Raw genomic sequence first — 23,989 nt, forward strand, 5'->3', positions numbered from 1 at the left:
CAAATTTCATTGGAAGCCAAACAGTGAAATTAGGTAGTGTTTACTGTCAGCCATTCACTGCATTTAAGGTGTTGTTTATTCAAAAGTAGCCCTGTAATCTAGCAGCATGGCACTAGATTCAGTAATTAGAAATGAAAATTTGTCCTATTTTTGCACTAAAGATTTTGTCAGACAAAAGCTGATTTGTGTTAGCATGCTGTAAAAATGTATGTAGATTCTGTAGTGTGTACCTGATTTTTCTCACTGAAATGTTTGCTGTTAATTTAAATAACAAAGCCATTGACATAGAGTAAATGAGCTGAACAGAAGGTCAGACATTAAATTTAAAGCTACTGATGATTATGTGAATAGGATTTCAATTAAAGCAATGAGACGGGTCCATATCAAAGTTTCTTATTACTGGACAAGTAATATTTTCTCATGTAGAATGCAAAGATCTACTGTGATCTGGCTGTACACTCTGTAAATACGCCTGGAGAATCAAGGTCATCTGCAGTGTTATATTTACTCTTACTGTATTTTCATGGCCATGCATATAACAGGTTGAGGGACTCTGCCTGTGCTTTAGTAATGCAAAGGCTTAAATTTTATAAATCTAAGTATTTGCAGGTGTAGGAGCCACTTAGATTGAACAAATGAGACTATTAAACACAATATGTTTGATTGCTTAAATGCAAAGATGTAAGGAACATTGTGACTATTTATTTGAGCTGTTGGTGCCAGCTGGTCACTACGGAGCTGAGTGGCTTCTCCTTATGTTGAGGAACGAGTTGTCTTTGGGAGGACTGTTGACTGCTTGGAGTGCAGTCAAAAATCTCCTAGAATAGGTTTATCTAGATCAGTTTCTCTAGCTTTGTTCCTATAGAGGTCCTCAGCTTGCTGGCTATATAAGCCTGTGTTTTACTGCCCTTTCCACTGGGCATCTGACAGAAGGATGGCTAAGCAAGTGTTGAACTAAACTTTGGTTAAAAAGCCCACACATTTTCCTTGTTGAAAATTTTTGAATTTTCTTTAGTTGCCCTCAAAAAGATGTGGTATCTGCTTGTAAGCATCAGTTAAGTGAAGCTTATTATCTGCTCCTGGTTTCTGTTTTCTTAATATTCTAATTTTCTGATGAGGCTTTCTTGGTATTCATTCACTGTATGTTGATTTACTTTCTAGTGCAAAACCCACAAAAGGGAGCACTTCAGAAAATACGTTTAGCCATTAAGTTTCTGACATTCTAATATTCCAGACACCTTTTGCCTCTTGAATGTTTTGGGTTTGTAAGACTTGCATGTATTTCTCCCAAGTGAGACTTTTAGAAATCTAGCATCACTGTTTATAGGTTTGACTAATGGATATTATAGGAAGTGTTTTGGTTGTGAAAAGTAAAAGCTGTATAAAAAAGAAAATTAAAATCTACTGAGTAATGCTGTCCCTTGTAAGCCTAAGTGATGATTTTGGGCAGCAAAAATCCTACAGCGTGTTGTGGAACACTTCCATGCTATTGTTGAAAACTAGACAGAGTGGATATTCTTGATTGTCATAGTTTATGAATTAGTTGAAAATTAATCTGGGCTTTTAACAGGAATTTTAAGTTGATATAAACATTTCTGACGTAGAGAAAATTTTAGAGAGATGCAAACAAGTTTTTGAGGTTTATACCTGTTTCATTGTGTAAGAGGAAAAGCACTATGTACTGCATACATGCAGTCTGTTTGCAGGTTAGCACATAGTGGCTTGTGGTATGCATACCCCACTGGACAGAAAGATATGATGGAAGCTAATAACCTCAGTACTTTCATGTCTGAGAAAGCGTTTGTACTTCAGAGTTAACATAACCTCAGTAACAGTATGTGGGAAGCCTACTTTGTATTTTTAACTTCTTGCTAGAAGTAAGCATACCTTTTATTTTGTAATACATGTCAACAGCTATTGCAGTCTGTCCTTGCTATTGCTTAACATTCATAGGAGAGAGGCTCCTCTACCTTCATGAGGGTTCTCCCACTTGTCTCCACAAATTGCGTGAAGACAAAAACATTACATCTTCCACTTTGGCTTGGCCTGCCAGTACATCAAGAGGTACCAGTGTGTTGCTTGCTCTTTGTGGAAGAGTGATCAGAAGCTGAACCTCTAGAGCAGTAGTGTTCTGCAAGGAAGAGGAGATACCCATTCCAAATTCGTAATTCTCTTGGTCCAGGTTTGCCATGCTGGCCTTCCCTCTTCCTTCTGCTAGTTGGACTACCATATATCAAATCCAACTGCTACAGTACAATCTTTTAAAGTGATTATTTGTCAAGTGAACCACATACTGAGCAATCATGATTGAAACTTGAATCCAAATCACATTTTGCTATGTGGGACCCAGAATTAGCTTTGACTAAATTTAGGCTTCCAAAGACTTGCTGGTAGTGGGATTTGAGGAAGGTTTAAAGTTAGTGAAGAACAGACAGATTTTATGTGTAAATCAAACTTCCCTGTGATACTGTGCTTCCGGAAACAACATCTAGAAATTCACACAGCTAAAACTTGTTCTTCAATGAAATATTTGTAGTAATTCAGCATCTTTCAGGGAGTGGTGTAATGTGTACTTTTCTTTTTAACTGTAAGCATCAGAGTCTACAGTTTTCTCACCAGACTTTCTTCTTTAAATACTGCTGCCAGATTTTCAGTAATAGTATTTAGCCTTGTGATGTCAAAGTTGGTGGATTTTTCAGTGGTGTAGCTATCTTCTGCTGTCTTACAAATACTGGGAAGGGTTGTATTATCACCATTTTGGGGGAAGTGCTACTGATGATCTAAACCAGGGGAAACAAGATGTGTGGTTGACCTGTGACAGCCTCTGCTGGGATCTGCCTCTTCGTTGAGTTTTTCTAGTGTTTTTTAAGTTGTGGTGAGAGGGTATTTTGTGAATTCTTTGCCACTGCATTTGCCTGGCTGTCTACTTATTTAAGTATCAATTATAAATAACTGTCAATTTATTGCAGTGTTTTTTTTATAACTTTTCACATACTGGCATGAAAGCTTTCCTTGATAGGGATTTGGTCAGAAATAAAGCCCTAGTTTATCTAGACTGCCTGGGTCCTTTGTGTTGTCACATTCATGACATGTAAATGTACACATGAACTTAAAAAAATATTCCATTTCTGAAATGTGTACTTAATTCTTCAAATGAATGCTAAGAAATAAGCATAATGTTTTCAACTAAATTTACAATAATTACATTATTAATGTGCATTTGTTTTTTTTGGTTTGAAATTGCAGGAGCTAACATTCTCCTTCCTGCTTCTCTCCTCCCAACCTCCCAACCCTATTCCCTGCTGAGTATGGTTTTCTTAACCGTCAAATGAAGAAACAAAAAGAAGACTGTTTAAGTCAGACTGATTTACATGAAAGCCTATTCAAGGTCTAGGCTCAGTGTTTTATCTCGAGTACTATTGTTTAACTGAAAACAAATTTGTATACTTGCAGATGTAATGGTGTATGGTGTTTAGTAAAGAGCACAGATTTAAAGAACATTTTAAATGGAGCTAAAGTACAGGTTTGCAGACTAAGTCATTTGATTCTTTGTGGTGCTCTTTGTAGTACCATGTAGTTTCAGTTGTGTGATTTTGCAAAGTTTTTGTAGAACTACATTAATCCTTGTTCTCTAGATGCTTCACTGGAATTCCTCTAAGAGTTGAAAAGCTACTTTAAAAATATTTATTAATCACTGCAAGAGAAAGATCAAGAAGCTCTCAGTTTAAACAGTGTCTTGTTTCATGACCATTTTTAGCCTGGCATAATTATTTTGAGTGGAAATTAATTAGTCTTGAATATACATACTTGTGTGTGTACTCCTAGGTCAGTTTTTGAAGTTCATGCTTTCAGAATCTAACTGAAAATGGTGTATTTTGTAGGGCTCTAGCTGACATGAACAATGATGGGAGGATGGATCAGTTGGAGTTTTCAATAGCTATGAAACTTATCAAATTAAAACTACAAGGTTATCAGCTCCCATCTGCACTGCCTCCTGTCATGAAGCAGCCACCTATTGCTCTGCCTGCTGCACCAGGATTTGGTAAGTTCTTTGTTTTCCTCCTTTTTAGCTTGTATTGTAGCAACCTGAGCTGAATTTGATTGTGGTTTTTAATTTTCTAAAAGAAACTTTTAGGAAAAAGTACTTCTAAAAGTACATAGACTCAACCCCCATATGCATGCACATATTAAAAACAAAAAAAATAATCTCAATGAGTTTTTAGTATCCAACCATACTGAATAATGTAAGTTGAGGTTCTGTTTGCTTCAGGTCTTATACTGCTCCCTGTACATTTGAAACAAAAGTGTTTGCAGGAAAAAAAAGATGGATCAGGTAGCAGGGCTAGTGCATTCTAAAGTGATGGAGTTTTTATTTAAACTTTTGTCATCAAAGGATCTCCAGCTTTGACAAGATTAGCTATGTTTTTCTTGACTTTTTACAAGTCATGGTAGTAATGCATCCCTCCGCTTTTTTATGAACGGTGCCACACTGGCATTAGCTAGAACAGGGACTGATTCAGTTTCATGATTTAAGTACTGCCAAGGTCGCCATCATTTCAAGGAAAAAATAGGGAAAATGGGTTGGTGAGAGGAAAATAACTAAATAAAGCTGAACCTCATTGTTGTGGTTTAACCCCAGCCAGCTGGTCGCTCACTCCCCCCTCATTCAGAGGGGTGGGGAGGAGAATCAGAAAGGAATATAAAACTCCAGGGTAGAAATGAGAACAGTTTAATAATTGAGATAAAAGAAAAGAAAAAGAACAAGAATAACAACAGTTATAATGAAAAGGAGGTAGAAGGGGAAAGCAATGAAATCCAAAGGGAAGGAAGAAAAGAAAACTAGTGATGCACAATACAGCTGTTCACCACCCACTGACCAATGTCCAGCCAGCCCCACAGCAATGATCTTCAGGCCCTGGCCATCGCCCTCAGTTTATATACTGAGCATGACGTCCCATGGCATGGAATACCTTTTTGGCTAGTTCAGGTCAGCTGTCCTGGCTGTGTCCCCTCTTATTTATCTGTGCCTTTTTAGCTCTGCTGCCGGCAAGGCCTGAGAAACTAAAAAGTCCCCAACCCCGTACAAACACTATCCAGCAATAACCAAAACCATCAGTGTGCTATCAACACTGTTCTCACACCAAATCCAAAACACAGCACTGCACTAGCCACCAAGAAGAAAATTAACTCTATCCCAGCCAAAACCAGGACATTCGTCTGACACCTCAATGTCCTGCTGTATTCTGTAGTGAGAGGTTCTTTACTGTTCTGTTTTAGTTGTTGCTGTGACTCAAGTTGATAGGTGCCTGTCCTTAAGAAAAGAGAATAGTGCATTTGATAAACTGCGTGCAACCATGTTGTTTGATCAGTTGTCACTTCCACAAGTTCTACAATGTTATTTCTGACTGTAAGAAATCAGTGACTTGAACAGACGAAATACTGGTTTAATTGAGAAACAGCATAATAAAGTCAAACCTACAAGAAAACGAGAACAATATGTGATTTTCTTTTTTTCTCATTCCCTATAGACTTCATCTCAGTTATTTGCACACACCCTTATTCTTCCCATTGGCATGACTGGACCTCCTTAACCTCCCTGTTATCCATGCAACTGTGCTTACACCTAAAATACCTCATTACTGTGCTTTACCCTATTAGCTTTGCACTGTTTCATCTTGACAATAGGCTGCAAGCATTTCTCCTGAAACTTGTTCTTTTCAGCTGTGGCTAAATGTAGACTTTGGGTTCATTACTCACTGGAAGTTGACAGTGCTGCTCTTCATTTAGTTCAAGGCAAACAATTCTTTTCTTCAGCAAATGCTAATAGACTTTTTTGGTCAGTGTTGCATCCAGTGTGCTCTTATATGCATACATTATAAAGTGTTATGTTGTGTTCTCTGCATTGTTTTATGTTCCCCAATATGCTAATGGTGCAGCAGACTGTAAGAGTTCTTTCAAGGGGTCTGTAGAAGTTTCCATTTCAATTTGCTCTTCAATTCTGCATTTACTGCTGGGTTGCAGGCTGCAGTTAAATGGTTGTATCATATTAGAAGTCTCTAATTTAGAAAAAATAATCTCATTTTCTTACCCATAGGTATTGGGGGCATTGCCAGCATGCCATCTCTTACAACTGTTGCCCCAGTGCCAATGGCATCTATTCCAGTAGTAGGAATGTCTCCACCATTAGTATCTTCTGTTCCTGCAGCAGCAGTACCTCCCCTGGCTAATGGAGCTCCTGCTGTTATACAGCCTCTGCCTGCTTTTGCTCATCCTGGTATGCTACATACTGAGACTGTTTACTCTTTTGCTATTAACAAATTATTTTGCCACTTTTTTTGGATCTACAGAATAGTAGACAGGAAATCAGCCATTCTAACTTGCTTTAAAGAATGACTTTGGACAAGGACTGTACTTCAGTTTAGCCCAATGCAATTGGTTAGCAAACTTTTATAAAAGTTAAAAGAGGAAACATGGATATACTGTATTGTAACAGTCAGTCATGTTGAGCAAAGTATTAACCCTGTTATACAGCAGCGTGATAAATCCAGCTTGCCAGTAAACTGTTGCCTAGAAATTGGTCCTCTCCTATTTATAACCATTGAAGTACTGCTGTTTGTTTGGGATTACTTTAAAATACTGGACTACATATGATTTCTAACATTAATCACAATATAATTTGGTATAATCAGGGTTTCCATAAAACTGCAAAAGTAAAAAAAGGCATGAGAGAGGTGCCTGTGTGTTTTCACCTATTTTGTTAGACGCTGTTACCTTACCTTAATATTTTTAAAAGGGATACCATCAGAAGAACCATACTACTTCTGTTTGATGTTAGGAACTAAATGAATGTAATGAAATTCTGTGGTTTAAAATGCTGATACTAGTAAACACGTGTATTCTTTTATTTACAGCCACATTGCCAAAGAGTTCTTCCTTTAGTAGATCTGGTCCAGGATCACAGCTAAACACAAAACTGCAAAAGGCACAATCATTTGATGTGGCTAGGTAAGTTGGTGTGGAATTGGTGTGGAATTAGTGTATCTGTGTATCTGGTTCCCCTGAGTTAGAAAAACTACTTCTCTTTTTCAAAGTTGTTTTCTGAAATAATATTTACTTGCAGAAATTAGTTCCTGCTGAGATATTACTTCAGGATTTCATAGGATGCTGTGGTTTTACAAGGAGTGGTCCATGAGTAGTGTATCATTGAGATATCTTGATTTTCAGAAAAGCATTTTCTTCTGTAAATACAATCTGCATTGTGTAAGAACTGCACAGGCACTTTTAGTGTGAAAACTTAAAAAGCGATGTTCTTTAAAATTAGCAACTCCAGGATTATTTTGAAAAGTGAAATATTTAATAGTTCTTTTATTTTAAATGCACTTCACAGAATTGTTTCTTACAATTTCTTACATATTCTTCAAGCCCTGCATGAAAAATCAACTAAAATTATTTCAAGGCCTAGAAAAACATATGGTTAGGCAAAATGTATTTTACTATGGTCTTAAGTAATGTATCTAACAAAATAAAACTTTGAGGAGGTAAGATAGTAATTTCCCAAAGTCTTTGTAAATCAAACTTTTTCACAGGTCTACACTGCAGCTTTTTTTGCAAAAAGAAAATGGTTTGGGACATTATTTAATTATCTATTTTAAATTTTCTTCTGCAGGTTTTTCTTGTGCCCTGTTATTAGATAAGCAACACTACTGATTCTTGACAAATAGGATTAAAAATCTTTCAAAACAAATCTTTTTCTCTTTGAAATCTAATACTGTCAGGAACATAGTGATGCTCTGATACAAATTCCAGAGGTACAAGACATTATCTGCTTTGTCTGTAACAATACTTTGTATTAATAATTAATGAAGTTCAAGAAACTTAGCTGAAATGGCTTCTAGATATTCCATGAGAGGGCTGTCATAGCTTTGGGGTTAATGATATCTCAGTCTTGCTGGTCACTTTTATTGCCAACAGATGCCTGAACCTCAGGTGAAATGACGACTTTTCTAAGGTGAAAATGCATGGTTCTCTAAATCTGTTTGGGCCAGGGTTGGAGCTTCCTTAGCTCAATTGATGTTACTTCAGTAACTCTGAAATGTCTGCCACCAGTGAAGGGGGTATTCCTTCTACAGACTGCTGCTAATGCTGAGTGATGAACTAGCGTGTGTCTTCAGGTTTTACTTTGGAGAAAATAGATAGCAAAGTAATTGATTTGCAGAGTTTATGGAAAGGAAGCAACAAGAGCTAAGTCCATTAAACCAAAATATGAAGTTGAAGTTGTTTTTTGGTTTTGGGTTCTTTTTTATAGCTTAGAATTATTTTAAATTTTGAGAAGGGTGAAAATCAGTATGCCATTTGGAGTGCTTTTATCACTCTGCTGAGCCATGAGTAGTGAACTTTGGGCAGTCGTGGTGTTTGGCATACAAGTCAACTGTTTTGTCCTCCAGCATTTTTTCTTCCAAAACTACCATTTGAGTATCAGTGATGGAGAATTTCGTTACTTAATGTACCTTACTTCACATATCAAGTTACATATGTATGTAAGACAAAGGTAGACCTAATTTGTGGAAGCTCCAAATCTAGCAAAACTGATGAGGAAGGAATTCACATCTTTTTTGCAAAAAGAAAATGGTTTGGGACATTATTTAATTATCTATTTTAAATTTTCTTCTGCAGGTTTTTCTTGTGCCCTGTTATTTAGATAAGCAACAGATAAAACTTAAATAGTCAGCTTTTTCCTTTCTTCTTCTTCTTTTTTTTTTTTCTTTTAGTTTCAATTCTCTTTTCCTTATGTAAGATACATCTTGTTTTTAGCTTTGCTCCTGTAAAAGAGTATTATTAAAGCACAGTGTTTTGGTAATAGAAATAGAGGTATTTGCTGTTTTGGGTCTTGTCATGTGAGAATAGGGTATGAGGTCAAATAGCAGAGTATTTCTTTGCAGTTCAACTTTGAAAGATCTTACTCTGCTCAGTGGACCCAGGAAAAGGGATTTGGTAGTTTTGGTTCATTTTTTTAACTCTAGTTTGGTATGCTGTTACAAATACTTATTTAATCTGGCTGCTTTTTTTTTTCCCCTCATCTTTTTTGAACCGTAACAAAAAAGACAAAGTTTGAATGTGCCTAAAGACTGAGAAACTGCTCATTTTCAGCATGAAGGCTTGTCAGCCTTCAAGCATGGGAAATTATAGGTACAAGTAACAGCACACACTTAGTATGTTAATGTATTAGAACTGGGAATATTACATTTGTCAGTTGAGTTCCATTATGAGAAACTGATTGCTTTCACGTGTAGCTCTTTCACACTTTTTCTGTGTTTTCATTGTATTTTACATTTGTTTTCCTGAATCAGCTTATGAATTGTTTGGTTAAGACAAAAAGTTAAAGACAGGGTAAAATGAGACATTACTTCTGCTGACTGTGGTAAGGCATTTCCTATTATATGTTTAGGTAAAAGCTTTCAGCTCCTTTACACTGTTCAGGTAACTTAATTCTCTGTTAGTAAAGAAAAAAGCAAAACTCTTAGACCTATCACATTAAACTTTACCAAAAAACCATCTTCTAAGACACTGCATTATGGTGAATGTTTTCAAACAGGAAGTCAAAGCTGTTGTGGTTTCAGGGATAGAAGGAAATATTTGTGAAAAGTACCATTTCAGTCATAAAATTTGATCTCTGTGCAGCACCTCACACTGTTGTACCTGTTAGCTTCATGTGATTAAATTTAATATTATATTTCCCTTTCCCCTTACCCTCTTTCTAATTCTAGTGTTCCTCCTGTGGCAGAATGGGCTGTACCTCAGTCATCAAGACTGAAGTACAGGCAGCTGTTCAATAGTCATGATAAAACAATGAGTGGACACTTAACAGGTACTGAAGCAGTTTTTGTTGTCTCCTTTTTTTGAACCATAAAAGGCCAATTAGAATAGCATTTAGAATGCTGTTCAGATAGTAAGAGACTCATCTCTCTCCTCAATGTGTTTTTGTTTGAATCTTCCAACTGCTTTATGATCTTGTTTTGAAGCAAGTATTCATCATAGCTTGGATCATTTTATCACCTTTATTCCTTTATTTTCTGTGAAATAAGTTGGCGCTGGGGAAGGGTACAGTGGGTTATGTAAAAACTTGTGCAGACATTTACTCACTGTTCATTGCTTACGTTTGATTTTTACAGTTCACTCACTGATGAGGGTGCCTACCCAGTTTCAAAAAGAAACTAGAAGAGTACACTGGCTTGGTTTTACTAGTTCTGGGAGGATCTCTTTGCTTTTCATAGCTTTTTTTTTTTTTTTAAATTAATATTGCTGTAGAGAAGGGAAGGGTTATGTATTTTTTTAGCTTTTTCTTTTGGGGAGGGAGCCTAGGTTCATGCTGGTAACATCTCTTCAGTGTTACCTATTCAGAACTAAGCTTGGCTTGTGTATTAGCTACTTGGTAATGCAAGAAAAGGAGAAAGTTGCTTATTTGTTTGTTAATTCTTATTTCACTTTGTTAGGTCCGCAAGCAAGAACTATTCTTATGCAGTCAAGTTTACCCCAGGCTCAGCTGGCTACAATATGGTAAAAATAAATCTATGAATTTCCATCAAACTGGAAAATGTACTTAAACCTCTATACTTTATACTGGGCTTTTACTTCCTTTTCAGTCCCCCTCCACTGATAAATTATTATACGTTGCTTTTTTTAATGTATAACTTTATAAAAAAAAAAAACCCTGCACTGCTACAGTTATATTAATATTACTTCATAAAAGTAAAAAAAAAAAGCATCTTTTATGCTAAGCATATAGATGTTTTGTAAGCTGGGTTTCAATTATAGGATTTTTAGGCAGACCAGCTGTTCAGTCTTCTACATCCCTAGCCATATGTGATATCAGCACCAGTGAAACTTACACATTTGCACAGGTAGTACAAAAGGAAGCTTGATTCAGAACCATACTTTCTTCGGGACTTGTCTGCCTTCTATGTGAGTTTCCAAGGGCTTATTTCCAAGAGGCTGGAGTTACATATGTTTAAAATAATGGATTTTAAAAGGATTTGTCTCAGCTTCTCTTTTTCCTTTCAACTTCTGTTTGATTAAGTTTATTATGTTCTTATTGTCACATGGAAAGTTACTTCTAATTAACTTCTATACTTTATAAGTCTTTACTTGAAAACCATTTTCAACTCACTAACCTGTCTGACTTCTGTGTGGGGATGTCTGTTGTGTTGTTGCTTTAATAGCACTCTCTCCTCTGTTTCCTAACAAAGCTACTGTAAGGAAAAAAAAAATCAACCCAATCAGCTAGCAAATGACTAAACAAAATACACTCTGCCTGTTGCCAGTGTTGAGTGGGCATGGAAGTGTTGTCAGCGTACACTAGGAGTTCTAAACATAACTTTTAATTTTTGACATTAAAAACTGCCAAGTCTAATGAGATAAGGAATCGATTTTACATCTTTTATTGTCCTAAGTATTGCTCCCTTTCCTGATACTTACTGTCTGGCAGTGGAACTGCTGTTGCTGTTCTCTGGGGCAAGATTTGTCAGTCTGTATTGGGACTGGATTCACTGATTTATAGGCATACGAAGTGAAGTACTGATATGCAGCCTATCGGCTATTCTGTAGCAGCTGTTTCGATATTTCTGTAACAAAGATGTGGATCCAGAGTATTAGGTTAGCTGATCAATTATATCCTTGCATGCTAGATTTTTATTTTAGGGCTTGTTCTTGTGCCCCAGCCTGAGTAGTTCAATAACATAAGCATGGATCAAATGAAATTAATATTTTTCCTCCAAATTTAAATCGCATAAACAAAGTCCTGTACCTTGTTTCAGTTGCTTACCTTTGATTTTCACAGTATCATGGGAGATTTTTCTGCGTGATTGGAGTGCAGCACACTAGAGAAACAAAGCTGATGTTCAGGCTGTTAAATTTTGTCCAATACCACCTTAACATGAGTAAAAGCATTTTTTGCATCTGTTGGAATACTGATTTTAGGACATCCAGGGATGTTACTCCATAATTTTCAGTATGTGCATAATGCTAAAATGTTTTTGTGCTTATCAGGACTAGAATGGCTTTGATTTTTAATGCAAATATGTGCTCTGGAATGTGAGATAGGAGCCTTCATGGAAGAAGGAGACCAAACCATAAAGTTCTACCAAGCATCTTAAGCTGATTTTTTTCTAAATAATACTGTGAAGTGGATGTTCACAAGGTGTTCAAGAAAACTGCATTGGTTAATATTACTACTATCGCATATGGTACAGGCAGCACTCAAAAAGCAAGTGAAGTAGAAGCCATGGCTATAAGGATAGTTCCAAGGCAGATATGCATCAGAAATGTGGGAAATAGTGAAGCATTTGATTTTTGGTTTTTGCTTTCTGTTTCAAAGAAGTAAAGTAGTGTGAAAAAATAGTGAAAAGTTGAATTAATTTGGAACTGAATACATTAAAACTATGCTTTTTAACAGTGACTTTTAATATTTAAGGATTTACTTACTTTGTACCTTCCCTTTAAAAAGGAATCTTTCCGATATTGATCAAGATGGAAAGCTTACAGCTGAAGAGTTTATTCTGGCTATGCACTTAATTGATGTAGCTATGTCTGGTCAGCCGCTGCCACCTGTACTGCCTCCAGAGTATATTCCACCTTCATTTAGGTAACTGGTTATAGTTCTGGAATCTTGCTCCTAAATTTTTATTTCATTTGGGAAAGCTGTCCTGTGAGCGTAAAGTACAAGAAATTGAAAAGTAACTGCTCTCTTTTTTTGTACTGCATCTATGGCACAGAGTGCTTTCTCATTGGGAAATGCTTGACTATCTTTTTGGTTTTATTACAAATACTGGATGCTGGAAGTAGCAAGAATTCCTTGTAAGAATATAGTTTTGTTCAATGTTTTATGCCAACATACTTTCCAAAAACCTTAATCTGGCCATAGAAGTATGAAGTGTTACAGTTCAAGTTTATACTTTTGTAGAGCAAATTGGATGTATTGAAACTCAAAACATGCTGTGAATTTGCACTCTACCGAATTAGGATGTCTTTTGATACATTTTTATCTGTGAATAGTAGTGGTGAGTCATTACTTCTGTTTCTCTGTTTTATTTTTTTGTGGAGAAATGGGTGGGAAGACTGTAACAGCAATGGAAAGAAATGTTTGCATACAATCATAGCTTCATGTTCTTTAAGTATCGTCCTGAAGATTACATGGTTTTTTTTTGTTTTCTGTGAGGTCCTGCTTTTAGCTTGACTGTGAGCTCTTCCTTTGTCTTTGCAACTTTTGCTATAGTTTAAGTTGGCATTTCCCCAACTTCAGAGTGGTCACAAGTGAAAGACCCTGGAAACAGGGTTGAACACATTGGTAAATTGCATGGGACTGTGAACTTAGAATTAGATTTCTCAGGTCACCAGTGTGTGCTGTTGGGACTCTGGAGGATACTGTTGTCTTAATGACAATGGCTGAGTAAAATCCTCTGGGCATCACTGAGGGAACATTAAATATCATTAAACATTAAACTGTTGCATTTAATTCATGATTTCATTGTTAAATCATAAACAAATTTGGCAGGCATAGGCTTTTTAAAGCAACTTAGAATTGTCATTTTATTGACAGAAGAGTGCGCTCTGGTAGTGGCATATCTGCTCTAAGTTCAGTGTCTGTAGACCAAAGGTTACCAGAAGAACCAGCATTAGAAGAGGAACAGCAGCAACTGGAAAAGAAATTACCAGGTGAGCAAGCAAAAATAGATTTGTATTGTGTGCTGTTACCAGATGTTATAATCAGGTCATATGCTGTGGAGTTATAAGGGCTTACTAAGAAATGTTTTGTTTCCAGATCAGTTTGTGACATGTCAGAGACATAACCAAGACATTGCTTGGTCCAGCTAATTGCTGACTGTTGTGTGATCCTTTGTGTTAGTGATAACAGAGGTATGAACAACATTCAGGCTGCCTATCTTAAGCACTCTCAACAGAGGCAGCATTTTGCAGTCCTATAATGGGGCTGCAGTGAACCTTTTTACTACTTCCATCTTTTGACTTGGATGGAGTGTAGTTTGGCGTATGTACTCTATAAAAGATCACAGTATACATACAGAGACCTTTCATTGCAGTCTGTATAACAATGTTTCTTTTATACAAGCTTTAGAAGCCCTGCTTTTGGGAAAAGGAAAAAAGGGGAGGAGTGGGAGGGGGGAGAGTAGAAAGCCTCCTAGATGCTAAATGTTAGGAAACATCTTAACACATCTGATCATCCCCTTGTTCTTTCTACTTTCTTTATTTTGCTCTGTTTTATTCTAAGATGACCAGAATGTCACACAGTTGAAGATGTAGCAATATGACAGATTTATACAGTGCCATAATAATGCTTTTCTGTTTTATTCTAAATTATTTTTCAATTTTTAAAATTGATTCCTAACACTGTGTGGCCTCTTCGATCACAGCTTAGATCTGAGTTGATATTTTAGAAGTCTTTCTGCAGTAATGCCAGCATCCTTCCCCAAATCTATTAACCATTTCAGAGCTCATGACTCTGTGTGTTTAGTTAGGATTATTTTTATTCCCCATGTCACTGCTCCGTATTAGTCAATATTTGAATTTTCTGTGCTTCTTCATTGCCAGATCACTCAGTTTTGTGAAACTCAGTTTCTAAAGCTTTTCACAGTCAGGTTTTTATTTTAATATTGTGACTACCTGGCATAATCTCCAGAAGCTGTCTTGTTACTTTGTAGTCTCTTCCAGATCATTGTTGCACACTGAGTAGCACAATTGCTAGTAGAGATCTTTGAAGGAGGCTACTGAGAATGTTTCTGTCATTGTGAAAGTTGGTAATTTATTTCACCCTTCAGTTCTAATCTGTTAACTGTTAGTTCCCAAGGAGCTTCTGTCTCTTTCTATAACAGGTTAGTTCCAGGGATCTGCATGTGAGCTATTCAGATACAACTCTTGTCTTTGGTTTTTATTTTATAACTAACTGCTGCTGACAGTCTGCTGGGTAATAATGATAGGTTGAAGGGAGATAGCAGGGTCTGCTGAAGGGTCACAATTGAACATTTGGCCACAGGTGAGATATGACTCTCCTGCACTGGCTGTTTTGAGGCCCGAGTCTTGTGTCTCTGCAATCAGAGGATTTTGGTATGCAGTTTGTAGTGTCAGGAAGGTCAACCACTGCATTGGCTTAGTTTCTTTATTGGATTTTGACTGATCTTCTTTTTTGCTTTTTCATTGATACAGTTGGGTCTATTAGACTTGAGAGGTAGCTCTCCTGCACCGATTCTTCCATGATATCATGTTTAGTCACGTCTACTAACTAACTCTGTCTGGCACAGCCTCTGCTACTTTGCCCAGTGTGAGAGTAGACTGACTTTGTAGCTTTTAAGATCATTGTGTCATCTTTTCTTAAAGACTGGTGCTGCACTTGTCATCTTGTAGTCTTACAGCACTACGTTGATTAAAGGATAGATTGTACAGCACAGCTCGTAATTGATTAATGTTGTATTAGAACCATGGATTAGCATTGTCTGGGTTTGGCAAACTGTTAATCTTAATTTTTTGGTTTTATTTTTGTTTTAAAGCCATTTCTGCTTTCAGTTAAAGAGGAACTAGAGTGTATAAGACTTTTACTGTATTTGGTGTATAAATTTTCCATTATAAAGATCACTTATAGTGAATGTCATCTTGATTCTTCATTGGCTTTGCTAATCTGGCTCGGTATGGTTTTTTTCCTTTTGAGACATTTGAAAGAGTTTTTATTGTTGGCTTTTATAAGCTTTTAGAAGCTTTCCCTTAATCGTAGTAACACAAGCCAATAGCTAGTTATTTAATTTGCTAGAAGTCATTCTCTTCTATTTTTGTACTTTGGATATGCTTTGTTTTGTTATCTCTGGTAGCTACCATGATTTTGCTCAGTGACCATACTAGCTTGTTGGGCAGCCATCTAAGAACCTGTTTTTTCTTCTTAGTGGTACATGTTTTCTGAGCCTTAAATGTGTTATCTTAATGTCCATACTACTTGCGACTGTTTTGTCTTTCTACCTATTCCTTGTTATTGACTTTCTTGACAAATATTTTTTTCTTTTTTTTTTTTTTCCTCTTTTTGCTTGGTTTTCTAAGTCAGTAGGGATTTTAGTCACATTGTCCATCAGTGTCTCTGATACAGATCAGCTCTGGATCTTAATATTCTTTGAACCCAGTGGCTAATTTTAAACAAACTTGACAGACAACAGAGTGGTTACATTTTTTCAAGTTTTATTTTTATGAAAATTGGTGATAGGCAATAGGAAAGGGTGGGGCAGACTTAGAAAAAGACAAGAATTCGATTGGTTCAGCAGACATCAAGCCAACGTGTTAAACAGTGTCTGCACACTTTGAAGTAAATATGCGCTATCTCTTAACTTGACTTGCATGCCAAAAATGTACATGTTGGACATGCAGGGAGAGCAATATCGAATGTGGGATATGGCAATGGGACATACAGGGTATGAAAAGAATTACAAGGTGAAATGGAAAAAATAATTTTGAGATCTGTGAGAGAGGGCCCTAGGAATGTGAAGCAAGGGAAGGACAGTCTCTGATATTGTAGAAGGATGTCAGGGAACCTGTGCTGGAACTGAGGTCAATTTTTTAGGACAGTAAGTGATAAGGATGCAAATCTGCAGAAATCTAGTCTTCCTACTGCTCAGTTCAGCTGCTCAAGAACTTAAACAAGCCATTTCTTTTCCTGACAGTAACTGAGTAATTTTCGTCATTTGCATAATGGCTTTTTAATAATATAATCAGCTGAATTTGTTGCCTTATAGTAATTGAAGTGTTGGTTCTTTTACTGCTACTACTGTCAAATGTATAGAGGAACTGCAGATCCTGTGTCCTCACAGAGGATTAGCTGGCAAGTGGTTTGTCGAAGTTATACCCACCTGTTGGGCTTTGTGGAGAAACCTAAAAGCCTGAGGAATAGGAACTGAAATTCACACCTTGGTTTCCTAAGGATGTGGGTTTAAGGGGATCTACAATATGATCATGATAAAACCTAGAATTACCTGTAGAGCTATATGATCAGTAGTTGAGACCTACATCTACTATTGTTGAAAGGTTGTTTCACTTAGATTCAGCATATATGGATTTTAAGGGTTTTTTTTAAGTCAGTAGCAAAGTTTAATTCTCCTTTGCTCCATGTTATCACACATTAAAGTTACGTTTGAAGATAAAAAACGGGAGAACTTTGAACGTGGCAACCTAGAACTTGAAAAACGGAGGCAGGCTCTCCTGGAGCAGCAACGCAAAGAACAAGAGCGTCTAGCACAGCTGGAACGGGCAGAGCAAGAAAGGAAAGAACGTGAGCGGCAGGAGCAAGAACGTAAAAGACAACTGGAGCTAGAGAAACAGCTGGAAAAACAACGGGAATTGGAACGGCAGAGGGAAGAGGAAAGGAGGAAAGAAATAGAAAGGAGAGAGGTAACCAACTGGATAAAAGGAAGGTGGTTATGTCACTGGCAGCTGTGTTTGATTAGAACAAAATGTAATGTGTACACTAAATATTTTGTTGTCATTTTTTAGTAAGTAAACATTTAAAGAAGGAACTTAAATTTTTGGGTTCTTGAAAGTAAGGAAAGGGTCGGCTATCTCTTTATTTTTCATGTGAAATGGATGGATGAGACATTTAGATCTAGGACAGCGTGCTCCTAACCACTGACTTGTTTAAAAATAATAATTATTTTTTTCTTTGATACAAAGATATACTTGAATGAATGATGATAAACTCATGGGTATTGCTGACATTCATGTCCTGTGATAACTTAACCAGCACGCGTTTTCTTTAACAAATTAACAGCTTTTTTAAATAATTGCTTTTTATTTTGTCACATTGCCAAATAATGATGCATTCAGTGCAGTAGCATTTGACTATTCTTTGCAAAGCTGCAGAATGTCTAATATTGAAGGTTTGAAAGATTTTTGATGCCATCTTGGTGAGTTCTTGAAGTCTTAACATGGAACAACTTGTTAAATCAGAAAACTGGATCTTGGGAAACTGGTTAAAATGGAGTGATAAACTGTTTAGTCACCTAAAGCGTTGGAACAGGCTGCCCAGGGAAGTGGTTGAGTCGCCATCCCTGGAGGTATGTAAAAAAAGAAGTGTAAATGTGGCACTTAGGGACTTGGTTTAATGATGGACTTGGGCAGTCGTGGGTTAATTGTTGGAGTCAATGGTCTTAAAGGTCTTTCTCAACCTAAATGATTCTGTGATTCTGTCTGCTGTATGGTGAAGCCCCGTTTCACCAGTGTTCTCATGTGAGGGTTTCAATTGAGCAATTTCTATGCTTAGAGGCACATACTTAGTCCACAGTTTAGTGAAGTTTTTATATTGTTTTAATTGCACATTAGAATGACTATTAGCAATTAGAATAGTTTCTCAAAATAGATCTTTCATATTTTTTAAAATAAAAAAATTAAATAAAAATATTTATTTCATATGCTGCAGGCTGCAAAACGGGAACTTGAGAGGCAACGGCAACTCGAGTGGGAGCGTAATCGTCGGCAAGAACTGCTAAATCAAAGAAACAAAGAACAAGAGGACATAGTTGTTCTGAAGGCAAAGAAGAAGACCTTAGAATTTGAGCTGGAAGCTCTAGTAAGTGATCGTGTTGCAGATAAAATACACAAGCACAGTAGTGACTGTTATATGGCCATGTTTATTTTCTATAATTTCAATTTTTAAATATGGAATATAAGTGCTTTTTAGATCCTTACTTGCATGACAAACCATTCTGCTAAAAAAAGAGAGATATTTTTCTTTTTTTCTGAAGAATGATAAAAAAAATCAATTGGAGGGAAAGCTTCAGGATATCAGATGTCGGCTGTCTACCCAAAGACAAGAAATTGAAAGTACAAATAAATCTAGAGAACTGAGAATTGCTGAAATCACCCATTTGCAACAGCAGCTACAGGTGAGAAAATGTTCTTAGCCTTACATTTTGACTTTCTCAGCTGGATCAATATCCTAAGCAAACTTGCTACAATATATGATGTGTTGTTCCTTGTACATAAGGAATTGTTGTAGATAATTTGTCATTCTTTTAAATGAATCTTCTTCAGACGTGTCTAGGAATTGCTTCCTACACTTGCAGGTGTGTCTGTGATTATCACTTCATCTTCATGAAATCCTGTTGTGGGGAGCAGTAAGTAAATTGTTTGGCTGAAGATGTTAAAGGGTTTGGGGGGGATGAGGGGGAAGAAATTTTATGGCATTTATTTTTGTTGGCAGTGATTGCTGTTTGTGTGCTGAAAGAAAGAATTGACTTCAATGAAGTAGCTTGTTGATGATGCGTATTTTTTTTTTTTTTTTAATTTATGAAATAATGAACTCTCAAAATTGAAGTTACCAGTTAAACCAGTTAGTTCTTAGTCTGACTCTGGCATTAGTCTTTCCTACTTCTCTAAAATTCTCTGTCAAATTAAAGATGGAATTGAGTAGATGTCTGCTTTTAGTGAAAGAATGTTCTTCGCAATTAGTAAAAGTTTCTAGATGAGTATTTGATTTAGGGATTTTTTTTCTTTATTAAATATTTTATATTGCTTGAAATTAATCCTTGGTCAGTAGTGGGGCTCTCAGTGCTTTTCTACCACTTACATTATGAGGGCTTAGGTGTAAAACCTTTCTTAGAACCTAATCCTACTGTTCCATTTCAACTTTCTAGGCATATAGTACATTCATTTGAACAAAACCAGAACTTGAAAGTTCAGATTTTTTTTGTTTTACGTATGAGGGTTTTTGACTGTTTTTTTCTTATTTCTTAAAACATCTTACATTTCTATTGAAGTTTTGTATAACAGCATTACACAGTTTACAAGACTTCTTTCTTTTGGCAGCAGCTTATTATAAAAGGTATAATTTAGGGGTCATATTCTTGCACAGTGTTTCTGTCCACTTGATGCATACAATAGCAAACAAGAAATGCTACTAGGCAACACTTGTGACATAAACAACTGCCATAGCTAGGCTTGAAACCACTCTTCTCTCTTTCATGAAATGCTTCTGTATTGACAACTGAATATGAAGTCAAACAGAGTTGAATCAAGCGTAGGAAATTAAGTTACACATAGCAGTACTGGCTCAAAGAGACAAAAAACTGACTGCTTGATAAAATGCATGAAACCCCCCCCATTTACCTGAGTAAGTTAAAGACTGCTGATCTTGTGTGCACAGCTGATCTCCATGTAAAAGCAACGACTACCTCAATTTCTCTGTAACCCTTCTATTCCAAAAGCTTTTCATTGAAATGGTCTAAGGTACTGTAACTCACTTCAGAAGAAGATAAGCAGCTACATAGCATTGATAGATAAATGCTATTTCAACAAATTGAATGGAATTAATTTCCTACTTTCGTATGTAATTTCTGTTAACTTGGTAACTTTTTGTCAGTTAGCCTCTGTAGTCAGAAAAGATAAAGTATGTCTTTGCTTTTGTCATAATATAAAAAAATGAAGAAGGAAAAAATTATATGTTACAGTAAAAAGCTGTAAACCATTTATATTATAGTAAATACCAATGTGCTACTGTTGGGATAGAGTCCCTTATAACAGACATCCTAAAAAACCATGAGAAATTACTATGATCAAAAGCTTGAATTAGCTTCCACATCTGGTTAAGTAAATGGAAGGTGCAGAGGGAAGAAAAAAAAGTGAAACCAACACCAATGGGAAACAAGTAATGAGAAAGGTAATCCGTCTACAACTAGGTGTTAAGTAGCTTATTAGAAAGTGCTAAATAAACAAGGAGCAGTGTTCTCTGTAGCTGCATTAAACAATTTTTTGAATTTAGTCATGTCTTTGTAGATGTGCTTTTTCCCTACCTACAGCTTTTATGCATTGTGATTTATTTATTGCATGGTGATGCAACTACATCACCATGAAAGAGAAATTTCAAGGAGGGCAGGGGGATTCTTCACCTTCCTAACATTTGGTTTGTGCTACTTACTACCCAACCACAATGGTCAAAAAGCAGATGGTTTTTTAACACCACTCTCTGAAATTTAATTGAAACATCTGGCAAAGTACACAGATTTTGTAGTTATCTACATTTTACTCTTGTTTTGGAATCACCACTGTATTTGTAGTGATTTTTAACCATGTCTGGTCATTGTAATTGGTAGTAAGTGTTATGTGTCCAGCAGCTCCGTTAATGTCTGTGCACTTTCTAAATTGCTTTGTTCACAATAACTGTCAGAGCACTTCTGTAACGAAAACCATGCTTGTGTTTCTTCGTGGTTATTTTGTTGGATTTTTGGTTTTGAGGTGGTTTTTTACGTTGAAAGCATTGGCTGTGACTTTGTGGTATTATCTTCTCTCAGGTGGTTTTTAATCCCAACCACTAATATTTCAGTTAATGTCTCTTGAGGGTTTTATCACAATTGTGATCCTAAAAAGAAGTGTCGCTACTTAGTAGAAAAGGCCAAACATTATCTGGGAAGAACCTAAATGAGTGGATAGCTTTTTCCTGAAAAAAAGATGTTTCTCAAATATCCTGTAAATTTTACTGTCTAATTTGTAGAGGAAAGACTCAAGCAGTAAGTGACTTTTTAAAGGAAGATTTTGATCCTCTGAACTCTCCAGTAGATTAGAAAGTCAGTTGTGCTCTAATCCTGGCCAGCAACTGAGCACCACGCAGCTGCCCACTCACTCTCCCCCACTGTGGGATGGAGGAGAGGATCGGAAGAGTGAAAGTAAGAAAACTTATGGGTTGAGATAAAGACAGTTTAATAGGTGAAGCAAAAACTGCGCATGCAAGCAAAGCAAAATAAGGAATTCATTTACTATTTCCCAAGGGCAGGCAGGTGTTTGGCCATCCCCAGGAAAGCTGGGCTCCATGACGCATAACGGTTACTTGGGAAGACAAACGCCATAAGGCCAGATGTTCCCCCCTTCCTCCTTCTTCCCCCAGCTTATATACTCAGCATGATGTCATATGGAATATCCCTTTGGCTGGTTTGGGTCACCTGTCCTGTGTCCCCTCCCAGTTTCTTGTGCCCCTCCAGCCCTCTCGCTGGCAGGGCCTGAGAAATGAAAAGTCCTTGATTTAATATAGACATCACCCAGTAACAACCAAAAACATCCGTGTGCTATCAACATTGTTCTCACACCAAATCCCAAACACAGCACTGCACCAGCTACTGAGAAGAAAATCAACTCTGTCCCAGCTGAAACGAGGACATCAGTATTGTCCATTATCTTTGTAGGACGATATATCTTCACTTAGAAATATCTTACTTTAATACATCTGACACTTGCTATGAAAAGATGAGTTAATTCAAAGGAGTAATTATTCTTCAACTTGTTAATTGGTTTCAGGATGGAGTTTGATTAAAATTGTGGAAGAAATTTATATAACAATTAATCCTGAGTGAAGAAAATTTGTGCTAGCTATATGAATCCGTGATATCTAGTAGAGTGGTATTTCCAGGGATGTTTGGAAACATCCTGCCTTCCAAACACCTGAACTGTATTATAATGTCTACAGGGCTTCTGCTAGTTACCAGCACATTATTTGCCTCCTTGATGAACACTTTGGCTCCCTAGTAATTTGGCTTTCCTCTGAAGCACTGAAAGCAGGGTATGTGGCAGAGGCTTAAGACATATAGTGGTATCTCAGTTTCTCATATGCCCTCTTGCTCACAGCATAGGATCAGAAGATAACTTTCCCTTGTTAGATTGACAGGAACTGCTTTTTGATTGCTTTGTTTGCCTTCTACTGCTATATGGGACATTATTCAGTTCTTGGAAATTTCTTGTTGCATGCAGTGTTAGTGATGCCATTAATTTCTTCCATCTGTTTCTTCAGTACAACTAAAGGATGTGGAAAAGCATGTTGTGGATGCTCTGGAATAGATGCTTATTACTTGGCTGCCTGTGCTTTCAGGAAACAGAACTTGACCATCACGATCCCTTGTCATTCTCTGTCCTTAAATACTCTCCAAACTATTCTGTCTATTAAGATTGCGTTATCTGGAGCTTAGAAGTATTCTGACCTTCAAAAATAAACAACTAAGGTTAGGATTACATTCCATGCTGAAATGTCCTATGTTACACAATTTTGATATCCTTGTGTCTTGAAAGGTGATTTCCTTTCCTCTTTCTCTAGAAGTTTATCTATCAATACATTTAGTCTACTAGATGCCACCTTTCTTGGGTTGTACTACTTGAAAACTTTATTTCCACAATGCCCATGTGCTATACTAATTTAATAATACTGTTTATATTTTTCATCGCAAACTATGGCATGTGGGGCATGCAGGTATTTGGGTGGAAGCATGTGGTGGAAGCGAAAGTGTTTTGCACTTAGCTGAAGCACATGGTAATGGTGGTTGTTGTTAAGGAGGCAAGCCCCCTCAAGCAGATGATTTGGAAAATGGTGCATTATATATCGCTGTTTCTCATTTGGTTCTAGTGGGGAATATAGTCCCATGGTAGGAGTATCTGGCCTTCACGATATGCTTGAAGGGCTGGAAGAGATCTGCTGATGCTATAGGCAATGCATCTGAACAGTGAGGGACACGTGCGTTTGAGTATTAGGAGTTACGTAGTTTATCTTATACTTTGTGAAATCATAAAGTCATTGACTCTGCTTTGCTATCTAAGTATGTTTTCCGGACCATAATGAGATTACAGTAGTTTCCGGTGATTGATAAGATGACTGCATAAGATCTGAGCTGTCCACCGCAGAGGCCCAATCAAAAGCTGCCATGAGTAAAGTGGGACAGCTATGAAGTCACATCAGTATGGTCAACCATGTGTTCTTGTAACAAAAATTTAAAAATTTTCATGGCACTTACTCTGAAATTAAGTGATTAGGTGATATTTATTCTTAGGCTTATATTATGTCATTTGCAGTCCTTCATGACAAGTGGAAATTGTCAGGTGGTTGGTTCCTCAAAAGCCTGCAATTCAAGACAACTGCCGAAATAAATTACTTAGTTTGTCTGAAAGACAGGATGTTGACACTTAGGTGGCTTTTATAAAATAA

At 36.8% G+C, this 23,989-nt stretch overlaps 1 protein-coding gene across 6 annotated transcripts in view; it reads left to right on the forward strand.

The window, feature by feature from the left end:
* The window catches only part of ITSN1 (intersectin 1), a 136,610-nt gene that overhangs the window by 42,165 nt on the left and 70,456 nt on the right, over nt 1-23,989 (forward strand). For 5 of the 6 annotated variants that reach the window (XM_055702617.1, XM_055702616.1, XM_055702620.1 and 2 more), the window contains exons 5-14: nt 3,882-4,042; nt 6,095-6,274; nt 6,912-7,005; nt 9,765-9,865; nt 10,491-10,554; nt 12,500-12,637; nt 13,592-13,707; nt 17,165-17,427; nt 18,452-18,601; nt 18,777-18,917. In XM_055702617.1, the coding sequence (XP_055558592.1) occupies nt 3,882-4,042; nt 6,095-6,274; nt 6,912-7,005; nt 9,765-9,865; nt 10,491-10,554; nt 12,500-12,637; nt 13,592-13,707; nt 17,165-17,427; nt 18,452-18,601; nt 18,777-18,917 (1,408 nt within the window). The remainder of the gene's footprint in view (nt 1-3,881; nt 4,043-6,094; nt 6,275-6,911; nt 7,006-9,764; nt 9,866-10,490; nt 10,555-12,499; nt 12,638-13,591; nt 13,708-17,164; nt 17,428-18,451; nt 18,602-18,776; nt 18,918-23,989) is intronic. The other variant, XM_055702619.1, reaches the window with a different exon arrangement.

Source organism: Falco cherrug, chromosome 2, assembly GCF_023634085.1.
Source record: "Falco cherrug isolate bFalChe1 chromosome 2, bFalChe1.pri, whole genome shotgun sequence".
NCBI classification, from domain to species: Eukaryota; Metazoa; Chordata; class Aves; order Falconiformes; family Falconidae; genus Falco; species Falco cherrug.